The sequence below is a fragment of the Drosophila santomea genome, chromosome 3R, assembly GCF_016746245.2.
Source record: "Drosophila santomea strain STO CAGO 1482 chromosome 3R, Prin_Dsan_1.1, whole genome shotgun sequence".
In the NCBI taxonomy this organism is placed as follows: domain Eukaryota; kingdom Metazoa; phylum Arthropoda; class Insecta; order Diptera; family Drosophilidae; genus Drosophila; species Drosophila santomea.
Window position 1 is genome coordinate 9,932,652 of NC_053019.2, and position 19,474 is coordinate 9,952,125.

The 19,474-nt window shown below is 41.4% G+C and overlaps 1 protein-coding gene across 4 annotated transcripts; it reads left to right on the forward strand.

Moving 5' to 3' along the window:
* Positions 1–184: 184 nt before the first annotated feature.
* Positions 185–18,970, forward strand: LOC120452006. Of its 4 annotated transcripts, XM_039636041.1 has the most exons (5): positions 185–496; positions 555–738; positions 6,270–6,650; positions 18,397–18,588; positions 18,785–18,970. In XM_039636041.1, exons 3-5 carry the CDS (start codon positions 6,463–6,465, stop codon positions 18,894–18,896), a joined length of 492 nt encoding a protein of 163 aa, XP_039491975.1. In that variant the 5' UTR covers positions 185–496; positions 555–738; positions 6,270–6,462; the 3' UTR covers positions 18,897–18,970. The 4 variants fall into 4 exon arrangements, with proteins under 4 accessions (XP_039491975.1, XP_039491974.1, XP_039491977.1 ...); XM_039636040.1 differs by having other exon boundaries at positions 185–738; XM_039636043.2 differs by lacking the exons at positions 185–496; positions 555–738 and adding an exon at positions 838–1,114.
* Positions 18,971–19,474: the final 504 nt, after the last annotated feature.

Consider the following 19,474-nt stretch of genomic DNA (forward strand, 5'->3'; position numbering starts at 1 on the left):
TGCTCCTTTCAATACATATGTACATACATATGTGTATGTTGCTTTCTTCTGGGTCCCATTCTTCACGTTTTCTCCCACACATTGACCACTTCGTTTCTTCTCTCTTCGCGTCGGAAGCTTTCGGACTTTTTAGCAGCCGCGACGACGACGGCTCTGTCATTTTCTGCTGTGCTGCGCGTTGGCATTGAAACGGCGGCAGGCGAACTGCCAACAACGCTCCATTCCCAGAAAATCCCCAATCGGAAGCAGAAGAATTCTAAAAACACAACAAAATGTACTGCATATAATACCCACCTCCAAAAAGAGCCAACAAACAATCCCTCCATTATTCGTAACAAATTAGACACGCAAATGACATCAACAGCGAAATTGAATCAGTCAAAAACCAGACCAATCAAAATGGAAAAGCAAACACAATGCAAAATAATTGGAAATTAATTGTGCTCAATTCTACGTGAAGTGCCTGTCATATCATAAAAAAAATCGAAGATAAACGGTAATTACTCCAAACATAATTGAAATCATTTTAAGTGCATTCTATGGTGTGATCGCAGAAACTCGGAAATAAAAAAACGAAATGGATCTGAGATTGCAAGCGCATTTCACAACAATTTTAAATACGTGCCCCAAACAAGTTATACTTTACACAAAGATGCAACAATTAAAAACCAATTGGAAAAAGTCAGTGAAACTATAAAAGTACATAAATGAATAAGATATCAAATGGGATCATAAAAGGTGAGCATTGTTTTAAAAACGAATTGAAAATGACATCTATTTTTTAAGATTGTCGATTTCGTCAGCCAGCACCTAATGATTTTTCACCTGCTTTATAATATGCATATGCACACGAAATATTTGTTGATGTATTGAGTAATTATCCTTTTACATTAGTACCTAAAGTTCCAAGTAATCTAAGCAGCCAGTTTAAAAAGTCCTTATACTCAAATTCCTTGCTCGAGCTTTGAAAGCTCCGTGGAGCTTTGCGCTAGGATCAAGGGATGAGGATCTCACTACCACCGAACCCTTGAAATTGTTGTTCAGCCGAATTGTTTTGTTTTGCTTCGGCTAGCAAAAGCGTCGCAATAAAAACAGGAATCCGCAAAAAGCAAAAGTGAGTTGCAAACACAGATAAAAGTGCGCAGATACAGATACATTTTAGGGATGAGATATGAGGGGAGGAGTAGAATAATGAATGAAAGAACGGCGGAGAGGGTGAGGGAGAGTGGAGCATTTTGCAAGAGAGAGCCAAGCCAGTTTGAAGGCCATTGCGATGAGAATCACATGTGCTTTTCGGGTTCGGGTTCGGGTTCTCGAGAGGGGCAGTATGGGGCAGTAGGGCAAAAGTGGAAGACAAGACTGCTCGAAAGCAGGCCCAAGAAACAGGAACAGGAAGAATCGAAAAAACTTGACGAAACAGTACGCTGAAGCGAGAGTGAGAGAAAAGAGAGAGTGTTTTTCTCAGTAGATAGAAACTCTGTCGCCGTCGACGGCGACGCTGGCAGAGACTGCGCTGTGGCAGAGGCGAGAACTTTCCATGGCAGACATGGCGACATTGAACAGCGGCACCTTCAACCGATCGCATTTGTTGCCTGTGAACCCAAGCCAATAAATAATTCATAAAAAAAATACAAGCCCTCGATAAACAAGTTAACGAAATTAAATTCGCCTACGGATTAAGTTTGTTTCTTGCCCAAAAAGTGACGCATCAATATCCTGGCGGAAAATCGGTCCTTCTGCCCTCAGAAAATCCGAACAAAGTGCATGTTGGAAAAACAAAATGTATCGGCAAACACAGACACAAAATGAAATGTGGCAGAAAACAACAGAATGTGAGTAAACTGAATTGCGTCGTAGTTAACATTTTTTTTGACGGCGTCATCAAAGGCACAACGCCACCCCCGCCGCCGCCCTATCACCCACCGCTTTTCGTGATTGTGGAAAATACAGTCAACAATTGCTAAAAGCTAAGTTTTAATACCAGGGGCGCGGCAAAAAGGGGATGAGTGGTTTAAAATGCGTAGAGCCCTCGATTGGATACTTCATTTGGTGTATTATTATCCAGTGTTTTTAAATTAAAACATTTATTAGAAATATATCTATGTTAAAAATGAAGACCGTTGTACTTTTGAGCTAGAAAATATTGTTATTTTTCTACAACCCCTTGCAAAAAAAACCCCTTACGCCCCTGTTTGCAAAAATTCTCTCTTTTGCACACACACGCACACAATGACACCCAATATGTTTTGGCCATCTCTCCCAATCATTTGTTTTCCTTTGCCCGGAATTTGCAGAAATATCAAAATTTATTTATAACATAAACAACACAAATTAAGCCAACCCAAGAAAAAACACATAATCGCAAAAAAAAAGCCACAATGGCAGCGAAAATAAACAAAACAAATGCGAAAAAGCTTCTAAACAGTTCCGTTTATATATGTACAAGTCAAAAGAAAAAACCAAAAGCCAAAACGAAACCCAATCGGAATTTGGCCAAAGGGAATTATGATTCTGAGGAACTTTGCGCGAAATGATGATGGCTCCACTTGCGTGCGAGTGTGTGTGTTGTGTGTGTGTGTTGCCATTTTGTTTGTCAGCTTCCCAAGTTGTTTATGACTTCACTCGGCAAAAACAATTAGACACTAATTTGCTGGCAATTGTCGCTAATGGAGTCTCACTCTCCAACGGTTTGATTTTGATTTAATTATAAACAAATTAGAAAATTCAAAAAAATATCTTAATAGTATCACAGAAAATGAATTCGCAGAATAAATGCAAGCCTGGAATCGTTAACTTTTACTTAGCGTATATTTGTTGCAACATCAAAGTAACTAATTTTCAGATACGTCTTTGTTCTATGAGACATAGTACGAGATCGACAATCGATACCTTTATTTAACTTTATGGCATCTATCAATTAAATGGGTCGTAAAAACCGTGTTTACTACCAAGTCGTTTATAGAATTGCTAAGCATTCGGATAACGTTTGTAGATTTACGATCGGCCAGTCAGCCTGTTGATTTCCGATTGCATCACGTGTCATCAGCAGATCGGCGCTTCTATATTCTATATTGCTATACCCAACCGATGTACAGATGTCGTTCGTATATATGTGACTCAGATTATCTACTGACACACGATCGGGTGAGTGCGGTAAGCAATTCTGTGAAATTGTAAACTGCAATTCGCCCAGAAAGGCGGCACTCAAAATTCAGCTATGCGATGCAGTCAATCAAGATCCAAGTGCAATTTTCCGGCGTTCCCCTGACCCCCTAACCACCTTCCCCATTTGGCCAGTGAAAAACCACAGGCAAACCTACACAATGCGATATTTTTGTATCTGAACTTGACTCGAGTTTAGCTTTGCGTGCCGCTTTTGTTTGCACAAGATACGGGTTCATCGATGTGTGCATCTGCATACGTATTCGTGTGGGTAAATGGGATTTCGAAATTCGTTTACGTAACTCTCGCCCCATCTCCGCACAGCCCACACTCATTACGGAATTACGGAAGCGGGCAAGGGGATGCGAACGGGGCATGGGTGGGCAATGGGGGGAAAAATTCATCTTTACGGTACACAGAGAAGAAACTCGTTGGAAATCGATCGGATGTTTATGATCTGAGACATAGAAATGCTGGAATAAAACCACTATTAGTGTATATTTCAACCACATCCACCAAGCTGTAACCAATTTAGCTTATGAACTTAAAAAGTATCTACCAGAATTCTTTTCTTTCGATAACATTCCAGTTTACTTATCTACAAATTATTGAAGACAAATTGAATTACAATATAATTTAGTTCCCAGACAACGCCTGAATAACTTATTTAGTTCCAGGATGATCATGGCGTATACGTAATAAACATCTAATAAAAACTCAAAAATGTGATACATTTCACCAAACATTATATACATACTTAGCTAAAATATTAATAGATTATCAAAAGTCTACTAATTAACGTTATTTATTGATTGAAATTTTTTTCTTAAGTTTAGCTCAAGTTTCCAAATAAAGAAGTTATGATTTAGCTAGGTGGACAACCTTATTCCGAGAAACATTTTGTTTAGTGCTTACTTTATTGTTTAATGCCTTTTTTTCCGTGCACTTTTTGCCCAGTGGCGTCATTTGGATGCGAGTTAGATACACTATAGATAGTATTTGGGGATGTTGATGGAAGGGGTGATTTTTGGGGGGTCGGTGATGAGGTGGGCAGTCTAAATAAGGTTAGAAGAAGATGATGCCTCGGCCCAGGTGTTCGCCATATTACGTATGCATCGCGTAAGCTGCAGTTCGAAATGGGCAAACACAGAGAACGAGAGAGATAGAGAGAGCGTTATGCAGAGAGAGAGCGGCACTCACACACACAAAAGCTTCGTTCAGTGTGTCGCTCTCTCTTCGGCGCTCCTGTATGTAAGCGCGTGTGTGTGTGTGTTTCAAGTTCAAGGTTAAGATACTAGTTGTACATACAGCACTTGGGCCGAGAGTGCGAGCGGGCTAGCAATATGTAGTTACCATAGTGCTGTGCTGTACCCAAGTGCATTTGTGTGCGTCAGTGTGTGTGTGGCAAACGAGTTTGGTGAGAAAGAGACGCCTACACGTGCGGCGGCAAACAAAGAGGAAGCAAAAGCAGTAAAAAAAGCAAAAAGCAGAGACACCAAACACAGCGAAAGGAGAGGCGAAAAGTACGAAACGTAAAAACAAAAAGCGGCGGCGGCAAACATCCACTGGCAATCGAATAAAAGACGAGCAAACATCAGCCGCTCTCTTTCACACGCACGGTGGGGTCTCATCTACACAAAAAGAAAAGACTACATCCAAATTACATACTTTGTTCAAGAATTTAGGATTTAAAAAGATTTCAAAGAAGGAAAAATGTATTATATATGATAAAATATGAGTTTAAGAACTTAAAACTTTTTTTTATGTGTAGCTAGAGTTGATAAAGTTGATTTCATCGCTCGCTTTGCGACACTTATTCGCACTTATTATTGCTCTATGCGTTTTGCCTTTCAGTTTTATTATCTTTCGCGCGAGCACACACACACATGCACACACACACACGCGCGGCTTATACCGTGGAGCTTTAATTGAATTGATGTTGATGATTACGCTGAGTGGCGACTGCAATCACCGCCTCCCCCTGTCCCACCAGCCCCCCTTCGACCAGACCGACTACCTGCCAAAGCAAAACGAGAATTTCTGTTGGCCATTTAATTAATCGGCAGCGTGTTCCTACTTAATGGACTCGTAGCTCAACGGTAAACACAGCAAAAAGCTGGAACTTCGATCCCCCAAACCTTGAAATCGATTCCGCGCATTGCTCAAAATATTCCACTGACCAAGAATAACAATTGGCTAGGTGTTGCTGTGTGTTTTATCTAGTTTAAAAACCTATTATCCAGTGTTGCAAACGAAATTAAAAAGCAGCTTAGTAACACTAATAAACTACACTGCATAATTTATGGTTGTATGCACCTTTATTTCTAATATTCTCTAAATAAAGAGAAGTATTTTTGTCTGCAGCCATGGCACATAGTACATAAATAGCACATTAAACTAAATTCCATTTTGCATAGCGGCGAGTTCGTTGCACCAGTAGTGCAATATGCAATATGCAATGTGCAATGCACTCGAAAAGACCTTGAGTGGGCGCTCATTAGGGTGGGGAATCGACGACAGGCGAACCCAGAAAATATAATTCTATTTTCCCCCTGAGTTTTAAAACAGGGTGGATCACACTACGCAGCAGGGAAAACAAATGCTTTAGGTTGGGCAATTAGTGGGGATACACCCAATTGAAAATACACAAAATAATGAGTAACTATGACATTGTTTATACATGGTACATATTGGTACATATGTTTATCCACGTAAATATGTACAAGGAAACCCTGAATAGTTTGTAGAATGCCAAAAATCTTGGAGATTAATAGATCAATTTAATAAAAGATTAAATTTAAGCCACTGTATTTAAAATGTTTATTGTATAACATTTTCAAATTTAAGCACTATATGTGTGTATTTACCCACTGCGCTTTTATCTAGATATATGTACATATATATTTCAAGTGGATGTTGTTGTGGTGTGTGCGAATTCCGCCAAAAATTGCGCCCTCATAAAATGTGCAAACGAAAGGCAAAGCGAAATGTTTGTTTATAGACGGACCTACATACATATGTACATATATGCGGCGGAATCGATAATGTTGGCGTGCATTTTATCGATGGTGTTCTAAACAAAAATCTCTTTGTTTGTTTATTTTTAGGGTAGCGAGCTGCGTCAGCATGGAAATTTAATTAGCGACAGTTCAGTTCAGCTGAGCGGCGATAAGTCGAAAGGATTGGATTGCCCACTGTACAACGCCCACTGACCCGCCGCCTGCAGCCACCCACCACCACTACCCACTGGGCCACCCGAGTGGGCCAGAGGGGGTAAAAGGAGATTTCGTTGATTTTTGCATGACGACAGCAAAAAGCGAAAAGGCGGAACAACAATCGAAATGCAACTGCACGGGAGTGTGTGTGTGTGGGAGCGAGGCAGCCTATCTGAACCAGACATGCGCTCTCGCTCTCAGCGACTTGAACTTGAAAACTTTTTACTGCCGGCAAAACGAGAGAGAGCGGAAGAGAGAGAGAGCGCTGAGCAGGTATGTGTGAGTGTTCTCCATTGATTGAGTTAAACAAAAACAAAGTCAGAGCAGAGCGCAAGCTTCGCTCCCGCAGCTTTTGCTTTTCGCGGGAGTGCTGGAAAGCTTTTGCGTGGGCGGCTTAAGGCAGCGCAGTCAACGTCGCTGCCGGCGTCGGCCAACTGTTAGCTGTTTTGTTGTAGGCACATACTGTTGCATACTTAAGGGGATAGGAGGCGAAGTGAAAAGCGGAAAAAGGGGAAACGGTAGGCGGTAGGCAGTGGGCAGTAGGCAGTGGGGCGGGGGCGTGACCTCCACCTGTGCGAGCCCAGCTGCAGCTTCCCCGTTGGCCAAGTTGGCCAAGTTCATTCGGTGACGAGCGGGCGACCGATGAGGTCAGCATCACGCATACGCCTAGTTATCCCCCGTGTGCCCAGTATCCTGTTCGCTGTTATTTTCAGTTTGTTCGTTCGTTCGTTTGTGTGTGTCGCCGTGTGCGGTTTGTTCCAAGTTCATTTTAAAGGCGCGTCGCCCTAATGGCGAAATCAGGTGTGGAGAATTGATTAGCACACAGCCCGAAAATGGGAGAAAAATACAAACAATATGGTCGCTGTCGCTTTGTTGTGTGTACTTACATAAAACTCAAGTCAAGTGACGCACGACAGCATATGGCAATTAAATTTGAATAATTAACCAGCTGTGAACGACACGAACGAAGCTCTTTTCCGCACACGGACACACAAATACTCACTCGCAGCTGCCATATGCAACACTCTTTGTTGTTGTTGTTGTTATCCTGCACCTTGACCTTTCCACACCCATGCAGCAGTACGCGTGGGCAGCAGCAGTATATTGGAAACACTCGTCCCATTTCAGGGGATTGGGGGTATAACGTATATATGTATGTATGTATGTACATATGTACACGTACACTCGGCTATATAGAGCAACCCACAAGTCGGCTGGCAGCTGTTTAAAGCCGAAACCAAGGAGACGAGATGCACGGCAAAAACACTTCGGTTATCACACGGAAAAGAGGTCCACTTGGACCAGCGGAAAACTTCACAGATGGCACAAGTGCAATAAATTAAATATCGAGACAAATTCAGGAAATAACACAGTTCAAAGATTGAAGAGGGATATAGATGGGATATAAAACAGGTAAAGAATTCACGTTTAGTACTGTGGTTTCTTGATTTGTGGGTGGACTTACAGAAAATCACAAGACAGGCAAATTCAAAATAAATATAGAAACGAAATTTCGAATGTAATTTGCTGAATTTTAATGAGGTTTCAAAATATACGGCATTTTTTAGTTTCTAATGCACTCAGAGTGGCATTGCATTTAGTTGTGAAATTAAAACAAATGTGTAAGATGGTTTAGCTCGCGTTCAACTGAAATTATAAATTCAAAAATACGCGATTTGATTCGATACATACAATAGAATTAAAGTCAATACAAGTAAATTTTTACTTAAAAATCGCATTGTGAAATAAAAGTAAAAACCGAAATGAGTGATTTATAAAGTGAACAAATTGTAAAACGTGTATTATAAAAGTGCAGCTAAATGAAACTAACTCTTGCGAAAACTTTTCCTGCAGCTTGGTGAAAAGCGGGAAAAACGGTTTGTGTCTCTGCTGAGCTTTTCGCAAAAAGCGAATTTTCCATTTCCATATGCAACTGCCATTGGGATACACCCTGTGCTCGCTTTGAATGAAATGCAAGCAAGTGAACACAGCTGGTGGTATCCAGTGGCCGTTTGGCGTCCTTGCTGCTCCAGAAACTCCAAGGATAACGAGAATGCCCCCGAGAATGTGCCACGAACTTCATTGGAGGGTAAGTGCGTCTTCAGATTCTACGTCTACCAGTTTCCTGTTCAGGATAATACCATTTGTTTTGCAAGTCCAATTTATCAATGATTTTCATTTCGTTTACACGTTTATTACATTTCGTTACGAACCTAATTTTGCCATACTAAAATGATGTTCTCTTAGCCATAAGCTTCAGTTCGATTCAACAAAGTATTCATTTCTCCCCAAGAAAAATTAACCATAAAAAACAATTAATGAAACAGTGAAAAGAGATAAATTGGAATTTGAATAAAATAATCTTAAGACTTAAGAATCGTTTAAGAAACTAATCAGTGAGAAGACAAAAATTGCATATGATTATACTCAGCATTTTCTTGTTACACATTTCTCTGAATAATTATAATTTCGCTTTTCGTTTGCCTTTGGTTTTTCCGCTTGCTCCGATTTTCTTTTCGATTTAAATGTACATATCTTATCTACTATCCACTATCCACTATCCACTATCCACACACATCGGCAGATTGGGGATTTGGGGCTTTGAGGTGCGATTATGGGCGCATCGAATGCAACGCTCTGAAAACTCTTGAAATCATTAATTATGAGCCGCACAAATAGCAAACCGTCCGTAGTAATGAGTGAAATTCGCAGCGATCTGAAATCTGATTTAGAAATCGCCGACTGGCTGGCACAAACAATTAAAAAAGATGTTCATGCTGCAAATTGATTTTGTTTGTTTGTGATTAATATAACTATATTTATTTTCGACCGATTTTCGCCCGATCTTCTGCATCTGTTTTCGCGGTTTTCACCCAGTCGCGTGTGCACTTGTGCTGCAAAACGAAAGCAAAGCCATTTGGCATTTTCTATTTTCGTTTCGCTTCGTCTTTTCGGCCCACACCACTGCCCACACCACCTACCAACTACCGAAATGCGCTGCGAATTGAATTTGGCCAAGATTCTGAGTGTTCTTGTTCTTGGTCCAAACGGCAAACTGCAGCTGCGCATAGACAATAGCAAAAGCAAAGGCAAAGGCAACTTGGTGACATTATTTCGACATTTGCCTGCTAGCCAATGCAGCCACTTTTGTCACTTTTGCATTTCAAATGACCGTCAATTATCCTTTGTCGACACTCCCCTTTATCTTTCCTCCTTCTTTTCTCCCTTGAGGTCAAGGAAAGCGAAATTGATTTTCCGCCCGAGCGAATTTTCCCCCCTCTCTCCTACATACATAGTATACAAGTATATAGTGTATAGTAGAGATACGTGTGCATTTAAGAGTCTCTGTTTTTCTGCTCGGTCTTATGCAATCGCTGGGTGACAGAAGTACAATGATTTTTTCAGTCAACTCACAGAATGAAATCAATTTCTACCCTCTGGACTGGCCAAACAATTATCTGCAGGGTAATTAAAGCCACATTTCTTGCCACACTGTGCATTTTGTTCGCCTTTCGGTGACCTCATGACAAGTTTTATGACGAGATTAGCTGGGATTGAAGTGCTCGCATATAAAATGCCGTCGAATTCAATAAAAACTCGCACTAAAATTATAGACAATGGCCAAGCTGAGCGCTGTGGCTTACGCAATCGAGGGATATAGAAATCAAGCTCTTGATTTAATACATACATCATAGGCAATAACAAGTTTATGGTCAGCAAATTAAATCATTAATCCAGGGGGACAATTATAGTTGAATACGTTTTTGAGCCATCACACTGATTTGTTCGTAAAAAACAGTGGTTTGGCTTTTATTGGTAAAAGATTTTCAAGATAAAAGCTGTTTCTAACCTTCTGAGCTTTTTAACCATTTTGAATATTTATACAAGATTTTATATAAATACTATAAGCAAAAGATTTTGCTGAAATCGAAAGATCCTATGAACTATCTATCATCATTCACCAAATGATTGAATAGACATTTTGCATTAATAACTAAAATTCTTTGCATTGCAATTTTTAAACTTCTTTGTACCTGTATTCTTATTTCAAACGTTAAAATAATTTATTGACTATACATTTTGATCAGAAGATTTCTACATTTTCCCATCCATTGAACTGCATAAAATGCCCAAGTTTGTGAATTTCATTGTGGGATCCAACAGATAGATTAAATGCATAGGGTTTGTGTGCACTGTGGGCTGTCTGCTGTCGGCGCACTTGAAATCATTTATCGCCCAAGATCGTGTGCCTGCAGCTCTCGTTTTATCGAACTAATATTGTAATGACAGCACGGGCACTAATCACACGAAATGCTTCAGGTCGTGCATGACGAGATTAACATTAACAATTGCGATAGCAGCTGTTGGCCTCAGGCGAAGCATTCGCCGCGGAAAAGCGGAATTTTCAATTTAAGGTTGACCTTAGAGCAAAATTTGATCGATAATTTCGCATAATTGTGGAATCTCTCTTGCTAACAAAAAAAATTCGAAAAACTAAAAAAACTGTGACACATGCACACGGACACGCACGCACACAGCGAAACATCACCTTGAACATTAAACTGCAACTGTGCGAGCGAGACGAAGGCAGCTAGCTAGTGCGAAAGAGAAGGCCAAGAATAGATAAAGAGAGCTAGATAATTTTTGTTTGCGTCATGTGCAACTGCAGAAGCTTTCGGTTTCCGCTGTTCGCTTGCATGTGTGTGCCTCTGTGTGTGTGTGGGAGGAGAGAGCTTTAACCGAAAGCGCGCTCTCTTCGCTTTTTTGCCTTATCTCAGCTAGCTTTTTTTGAACGGCCCGAGCAGCTGACAGTTGCGCTTCAGCATTAGACCAAAGTAGTTAGACTTTTTAGTTTATAGCCGCGAAGCGAATAGTATATACGTGGCTCGGTGTGTATGCGTGTGTGTGTGTGTGCGCGAGTGTGCGGTGTGTGTTGTGGCAGCTGCAGTTGCAGCGAGAGACAGAAATACATTTTGTACAAAATTGCGCCCTGCATTTAGTATATTTCACCTTAGAGCGTCTTTGCCACACACACACACAAACACTTATTGCCACACACACACGCACACACTGGCAAGCGAGAACAAGACACACACGTGGCCATCAAAGCGGTATCGGTTCGCGTCGCGTTTGGCCTAAAATTGTAACAGTTTTCCTTTTACAACAACGAAGAATACCAGAAGAAGCAAAGCCAAAAACGCAGCTGCAGTCGACGTCGACGCTACTGCTGCTGCTGCTGCCGTTGCTGCCACCGCTGCTGCATTCGCCGACGTCCGATTCTGTTTGGCCCATTGCCGTTGGCCAGCTTCAGTGTTCATTTCCCCATCGAGTCGGCAACAACGAGCGGAAGTCGCAGGGGCCCACAGCCCACAGCCAACGGACGCACAGTCGATCGATCCCCAGCTGAACAGCTGATTAACTGCGTTTTCCCCCCTCCACAACCCACGTCCATAGTGTGATTTTGTATCCCCTGGATTGCATAAACCCATAAGCAGAAACCGAAAAGGCAACACAACAGCACCAACACCAAGCACCGAAACCAAGCTCAACCCCCATCAAAATCGTAGAGCCAAGCAGGTCTTGGCTTTTTCGGTGGCGTATACGTAATATCAGTCGACTAGCTGCACATCTGCCATTGCAATTGCGATTCTCTGGGCATTATGCAATGGCACAACAAAGAGGCACCCTGTAACTCAAGCAACAACAACACAAAAACAATGGCAGTGCAATGCGAACACATTTTCGCTAGCTCACACACACATTCCCAAGCCGTGTGTTTTTTTTTCGTGTGTCTAGTCGGGCAATTTGTTTAAAACAATCAGCTGCCTTCTTTGCTCTCGCTCGCACAGCGGCAGTTTTAAATTTAGTATCGCTGCAGTCGCTTGTAACCCAAATTTTTGTTCGCTGTGCAATTCGTTTCCATCATCTTATATAAGATGAGATGAAGCTCGAAAACCCCCCGATTTAATTGTGGAATAGGTTAGAGACGCTTGTCAAGTAAAAAATCACAATTAAAGCCTGACTTGCGGCAACTTGAAAGGGCAGATAAAATTCAGGCAAGGCAATTAAATCGCAGGAACTTGCAATCCGAGAGCAACAACTCACACTCGGTCACTTGACCTTGCACAGTTTTCGCCATGCGAGCGCACAATATGCAGTGTGCAGTATACAGTACGTATACGTACTGTGGGCCCGTATATATGAGTATGTGTGTGGAGGGGATGGGGGTAACACAGCAAATTGCAATATTTTGTGTAAAAATAACGAACAGACTTTTACATAAGGCCATCGGTACATAGAGAAGCACAAAATCACTCATTCTCGAATCGCCATTCACCTGCTGTGTGTGTGTGTGTGGTGTGCGTGTGTGGATGGGTGGGTGTTATGAGGTCGATTTTTGTTATTTTTTCGCCTACTCGTGTGGGTGGATGACTGAAAAATGCATTTGACACAGAAAACAGGCGTGCAAACACAAACAGATATCGAAAGGCACATATTTCCAAAGCCAATGCAAATTCAAACTCAAAACGAACCGAAACCAACGAGGAATCAGCTCATCTTGACCAGAGAAATACGAAAATATTTCTGTGATTCATGGCGAAAATCCCCGTTTGATTGATTTGATGTCAAGATGAGATGGCAACAAAAAAAACCAGTTAAAAGCCCCTTCAGCCTGAGAATTGAACAAAAACTTATTTAAGAGTTTTTATATACAAAGCTCCTGCTGAAAGCCGTAGATTTGAAAAATAATTCATACATTTCTCCCTTGGACTTTGCAGTCTGTTTCGTCTTATAAACACAGCAAGCTGAATTTATAAATAGCTGCATACTTTGTTTTTATAAACATTTGCACCAGAGTGCCGCGAATTTGTGTTGAATTAGCATTTGGATTTTGGACCTTAACTGATATCAGCAGCCAACCAGCAGACTGAATTTATCATCACTATATGCGTAGACGTACTATATATATTATGACATCATCGTTGGCGGCATTCTGTGATGGATCATTGACTGCCTACATATATAGTTAGTTAGTTAGTTAGGTCTACTTATATCGACTTAGACTCCCAATTTGTCAGTATACCAGACTGTAGTGATTAGCACTTGCTGATAAGCTGGAAATGTTTCAAATGGAATGGAAAAAAAACCCAAATGAATCACGTGTTTTACACAACTACTCCAAAGTTTTGAAATATATGTTTCTTTAAACGAAACACGTGCATATATGTGGCGAAATGTTTGGTTGCCTTTTGGCCAACAGCAGCGACCTTCAGCCCGGACCGCAAGGTCGTTTGTGGGGAGATGAGAACTGCAGCAGCCTGCAAAACTACTCCGCATGGAGGTCGATCTGCCACCCAACGCTGTGGCAGTTATATAAAGGGAAAATTGGGTCAGTGTTATGACCCAGTTCCTTGCAAGGATAGGGGTGGGAAGGTAGGGAGCCAAACGGCCCGCAATTTGCAGTTTGATTAGTTTGAAATGGGCTTTTTGGCACCTTCGATAATTACAATTGGATGGGCTTCGTGACGCCGCTTATTGATTTTTAGTCGGGCCGTCAGCTTATATGTATATAGTATAGCCAACCTAGATAACTTTTGCCCCAGAGTATGGGCATGGGTATGAGTATAGGTATGGGTATGGGTATGGGTATCTATTGGATACACGGCACCATCAATGGCCTGGCTGCAGTCGTGAGCTTAGCCAAGGAGCCAAAAATAAAAATTCTCTTTGGCTCCGGGCCAAATGCAGTGCACATTGGATTCGCAAGGGTGTGGATTGGAGGGCGGTTCATTTGCAGGCGAAAATGAAAAGTGAAATGTTGCCATGCTAGAGCCAACAAAAAAAAACCAAAAAAAAATAAAATAACATACCAGAGGAGAGAGGCAGAGCTGCAGGGAAATTTATCTATATTTATTTGCCAGAATGCTGACATTTATTAGCTTTTCCCGTTGCATTAATTCAAAGAGTGCTCTATAAATATGGCCAAAGTGCAGTCCGATGACAAATTTATGGCAGTCTGCATAACTCATCTATTACCCACTTTCGAGTCCTCTATTTCTCTTTGTGTTGCAACTGCATTGCACTGTGTGGTGTGTGGTGTGTCACTTTGGCCTGCCACTTATTACATCACCCAGAAGGCAAAGAAGACACGATAGACACCCATTCTTGAGGCCTATAGCTTATGGCCTATAACGATGTGGGTCAACCTGAGCCTGCCTGACTGCCTGACTGCCTACTTGCCAACAAATCTACACACACAGACAGAGACTCGGTTTTATCGATGTCTTTTCGGCCAAGTGGCAGTCCGTTTGTTGTTCCTGGCAAAACAGTTTAAACTTTGATGAATTCAGTCGTCAGTTATTCAGGGAAAGTTCCTCAAAGTAGCTGCATTATTTAGCTGTATCGAGGAAAGTTTCCAGCTCAGATTCCCAGAAGGAAACTAAGTTCGAAAAGCCAAATCTGCATATTTGCCATATATTTTCGATATATTTCGCTCCATTCTGCCAATCACACACATTTCCATGTATACGTTTTGAAATTGTTCTCAACTTTCTGAATGTTTTGATGGGACCTTCCCCCATTTGCCTACATTATTTTCTATCATACGCACGCAGCGCCGATCTCATGATCTTTTTGGGAAGGTATCACGCCTTAAACGCATGACTCAGTTCGTTTTGTTCTTTTTAAATTTAGACGAACAAAATCGCCACAAAACCAAAGGCAAAAAAAAGCGTATGCTTGAACAGCGTTCGTCATTAGTTAGCTGCTGCGTCAATTGAGGGGCTCTGTTATTTATACATATAAATGCGGCTGGGGCAGCCACGTAAATGGTGACGGAAAGCGAGATAATTTGATGGAATTTCTTACTTCCATCTAAACGCTGGTCGGCCATACAATTTCCATATCGTTCTGTTGCCAGGCGGCCGATCGGTTTCCGAAAAGTACTGACGAAAAACGCCCAAAATCGGAAATCATTCACAAAAATGTGTATAAAATTTAGCCAGTCAGACATGGGCTGTCTTCGTTTTTGGACTTGTCTGGCTCTTGTTGTTGTTGTTTTTCCGTCTGCAGATAAAGAATCGAATAGCAAACATTCCGCATTCGTGATTACGTATACGCAGTGTTCGCTACGCCAAGCGATAGGTTTCGCCTCCTTTGCGGGTGCGCGCGTGCTTCGGCCTACGAAATTTCATGGATGTATCTGTATCTGAGTCAGTCGAGTGTGTATTTAGCAGATAATAAGTGCCCGAGTCAGCGTGCGTGTTTTTCATTTTGTGCGGCTGATCATGCGACCCAACGAAATGAAAGGCAGGGTAGCGCAATGTTTGATACTCTTTGAATGGAGCCACTACGCTTTGACAGTCACCTTATTGCAAATTAGAATGTTTTTGTTTTATGTAAAGGTTTTATTGAAAACCACTTGCTGTGAGGCATTTTAGAAGGGAGTGCAGATCATTTTGTATGGGCATTCCACTTTCAAAGCAGAGCTTCATATTTCACGATACTAGGCCAAGTCAAAGAGTAATTTATTTAGGTAGCGTTAGTTTGGTAACACTTCGGGTCACTTCCGGTGACGACAACTTCTTCGAAACTCTGTTCTCTGGCACTGGCAGCTTTTATGACCCAGATAAAAGTAAACGTGTTGGCCAGCACGACGTTGCAAAGGGGGAGGGGCCTTAGGAACCGGGCCAAAAGGGTGGGGGGAGTGGCCAATGGTTCATGAAGTGCTAATGAAAAATGCTCAGCATTTGCCTAATGAAATTATAACTGAGCCACTAAGTGGGCCATAAAGAGGAGCGTTGAGACTAGGGGGTTTGGGAGAATGGGGAGCGAAGAAGGTGTTTTGGGGCATTTTAGAAATTTTTCATTCAACTGCCAGGTCGACCATGTAACCCATTTAACGCACATGGAAACGAGCGATTTGACTGGCACATGGAAGCACATTTGGTTTCTTTATTCAGTTAACGCTTTGTAAGCTCATGAGCTAGCTTTTCATTTATCAATACACACTTGCGCACACACAGCGACACAAATGAACAATAATTTATTTAATTGCCCAAGAGCTCTTGTTCTTTCGAAATTAGAGCATTCACACACACACGCACAGGCACACACACACTGCACTGCTGGCTGGCACGCGATTAAAAACTAAATGGTTACACACACATTATGAATTTTACACGCTAAAACTTTTCATTATCCGCCAGATATTTCAATCTATCTATATACGTGCATGTTTGTGCATATAGATGACACATCGCGTATACGCAGTGTGTGCTTGCAGTCGTGTTCGGTGGTGTTCTTTAATTGCGAGAATTCAGTTTTGCGTTGCGCTCCACTCGAGATTTAATGGCTATGGATTTTGTTCTGCAATCGTTGTTAGCATTGGTCTTGTTCCTGCACTTCTTGCCTTTGTTTGCTTGCTGGGCCCAATGCCTATTCAATGCTCAATGTTTTGGCCTCGTTTTTGGATTTATTTTTCCTGCTTATGCGCCACACCTCCGAGAGTCAAGTAAAAAGCAGCCAAGCAAGTCGAAATTGAAGGCTGCATTGGCCAAAACTGCCAAACTGGCAAACTGCGCCAGTTTTGCCCGAATTCAAATAAATGCTCCAGAAAACATTGGGAACTGTGTGCATGCTCTCAAAGAATTCGGGCAATGGATTATTTTTGTTGAGCAATCTGTTTATAATCGCCCTTCTTATCTTATCGCCCCCCCTTTGAAACTGGGATACTTGGGGGCATTTCCATTCATTTCCGCCCAGCTTTTTAAGCGTTTACCAGCTTAAATAACGCTGCCCGATGGGCCAGAGCATAAAAACTCAGTTCGATTGACATTTTGTGACACACAAGCGACTTGTATAACCGATCGGCGATCGGCGATCGACGATCCACAATCATCGATCCGCATCGACCCACTTTGTGACACACACCCTCCTCTGGGCGTCCACATACATACTTTATCGCCCCGATCCGCCGCTGGCTATGGCTTATCACTACCAGCTGCGCACCTTGGCACCTGCGACTGCTTATCAGCTGTTTGGTGATCGGGTTCCCAGCTCATGGTTCATTGTACTCGGCTTCCCAGTCTCAGTTCCAGTTCCACCTCACTTTTGTACTGCATGAGCCTTCTATGTTTCTTTGGAGTTACGCCTTCGTTTTTGGTTCTTTGTCACATCCAATCCCCAAGTAATAGCCACCCAGAAGAGATCGATAGACTGCCCCACAAAAAAAAAACCAAAAAACAAAAACTAACGCCGCGCCGTGCCGAACATGATTTTGGTTTATGTTTCAGTTCAAAATATATAAATATATATAACGAGACCTAACGATAAAATGCATCCTTTGAAGGTTTTGGGCTGCGTGTCAGGAGTGCATTTGCACTGAAACTATCTGAAGCATGTAAATGCACTATCTGGTACGACATTCCAGAACGTACAATCTTCCCGAATGCAGGAAAATGCGATAAATGAAATATGCAATTTTTGTGATAGTGTGATATACGATATACCGATTCTCAAACTGATTTTCAAACTAAATACAAATAAATAAGTTTACTTTTAAGCCACCTACTTGTAAGCAACTGTTTTTAAATAAAGAATATAATAAAATATGGAATATCTTCTATGAAGAGTTTTAAACTGTATGTGTATGCTGTGGTTTTGTTCTACTTTTTTCTGCCAAGAGGGATTTTTTTTAAGGGCAGCCAACAATGAACCGTGGAAAAGCACCGAGATGAGACCTTCGGGAGCAAGGTTTCCTAGCCACGACATCGTGGAGCTTGCGATGACCTTGAGCACTCCAACTCTAATTGGCGCAATTACAGTGATTGCAGCTGTGCCACGGAGGTTTCTAATTTGACTGGCGCACACTTGTCTATTATTTATAATGGCTATTTAAGAAGGCGTCGGAATAAATTAGAACCATAAAATCGGACAGTAGCCATAACAACTCCTACATAATCTACACCTAGAAATGGTTTATTTTGAAAACTAAAAGCTAACATTGCATATTTTACAGCGCCATGATTTTGACCACCCTTGCCACGCCCCCACCGCTGCCGCCCCCAAGAGCTTTTGACGACACGCAGCGTAGCATAAAAAGCAGCATACCGGGGAAATCCCCCCATCCCCACGTTGGCCAGAAGGTGGCGCTCGATGCGCCAAAAAAGCTTCCCCAAACTGAAGTTGCTCGCAAAAAATCCGAAAGATGGTGAGGCTAAAGCGAATTCGGCTTTTGCTCAAAATATTTTTAAAAAAAACCGTTTACATGAGTCGCAATCAAGAAGATGCCGAAAGAACTAACTAAATTAGTGAATTAACCCAATCAAGTATTCTCAATTGGCTATGCGCTTTGGCAGTGTGGTTAGCTGGTTGTGTAGCCAATTATTGCCGTTGACAATTCACAGCCACTATCTTCACTGCCGCCGCGACAAGCTAAAGCAACGTACTCAGGACATGGCAGAGGAACTTGCTCATGAGCACAACGGACTGAGAGGAAGCTGGAGCAGAACTAGCTAAGATTTCAGAAAATTGTTTGGCAGCTATATCAACTGTATCTATAATCTAATTGAATATATAAACCAAATCATAAACTGTGCAAAATAAATGAAGGTTCATAAACACGGCTGCTTAAATTGCTTTTGGTCGGAACACTACAGTTTGGCTGGTTCAACTGCTCAACCAGATGGCTTAACTAATTAACGATTTCCAGCTTATAATGAATAAATTATGACGATACACCCGCCACTAATTGAAGTAGGAATTGACAACACAATCACCATGCAAACGACAAAGAGTGAAAACGTCCTTAGTTTGATGGTTTGTTTTTTTTTGTATATATAAATTTTAAATTAATAAAATTTACTTGCTATATTTCTATTCTTTATAAGTTCATCTTTATATAAATAATAAATTTAAATCGCACACTTTTCTCATTATATTTATATTATTACGTTTCCTTTTATGCAGTTTTCATTTTGTTGGATTTTTGTTTTATTTAATTTGAATTACACAACATTATTTAGATTTATCTTTATCGGTACCATTATCGTTATCTCCTTCTTTAATGTATGTTAAAATGTGTGGTTTGCTTTTCT

Coding starts and splice junctions, on each gene's coding strand:
- LOC120452006 (XM_039636040.1), top strand. CDS start 6,463: ATGACGACAGCAAAAAGCGAAAAGGCGGAACAACAATCGAAATGCAAC. Junction 6,651..18,396: donor AGAGAGAGAGCGCTGAGCAG/GTATGTGTGAGT, acceptor CATATTTTACAG/CGCCATGATTTTGACCACCC. Junction 18,589..18,784: donor CGCAAAAAATCCGAAAGATG/GTGAGGCTAAAG, acceptor GACAATTCACAG/CCACTATCTTCACTGCCGCC.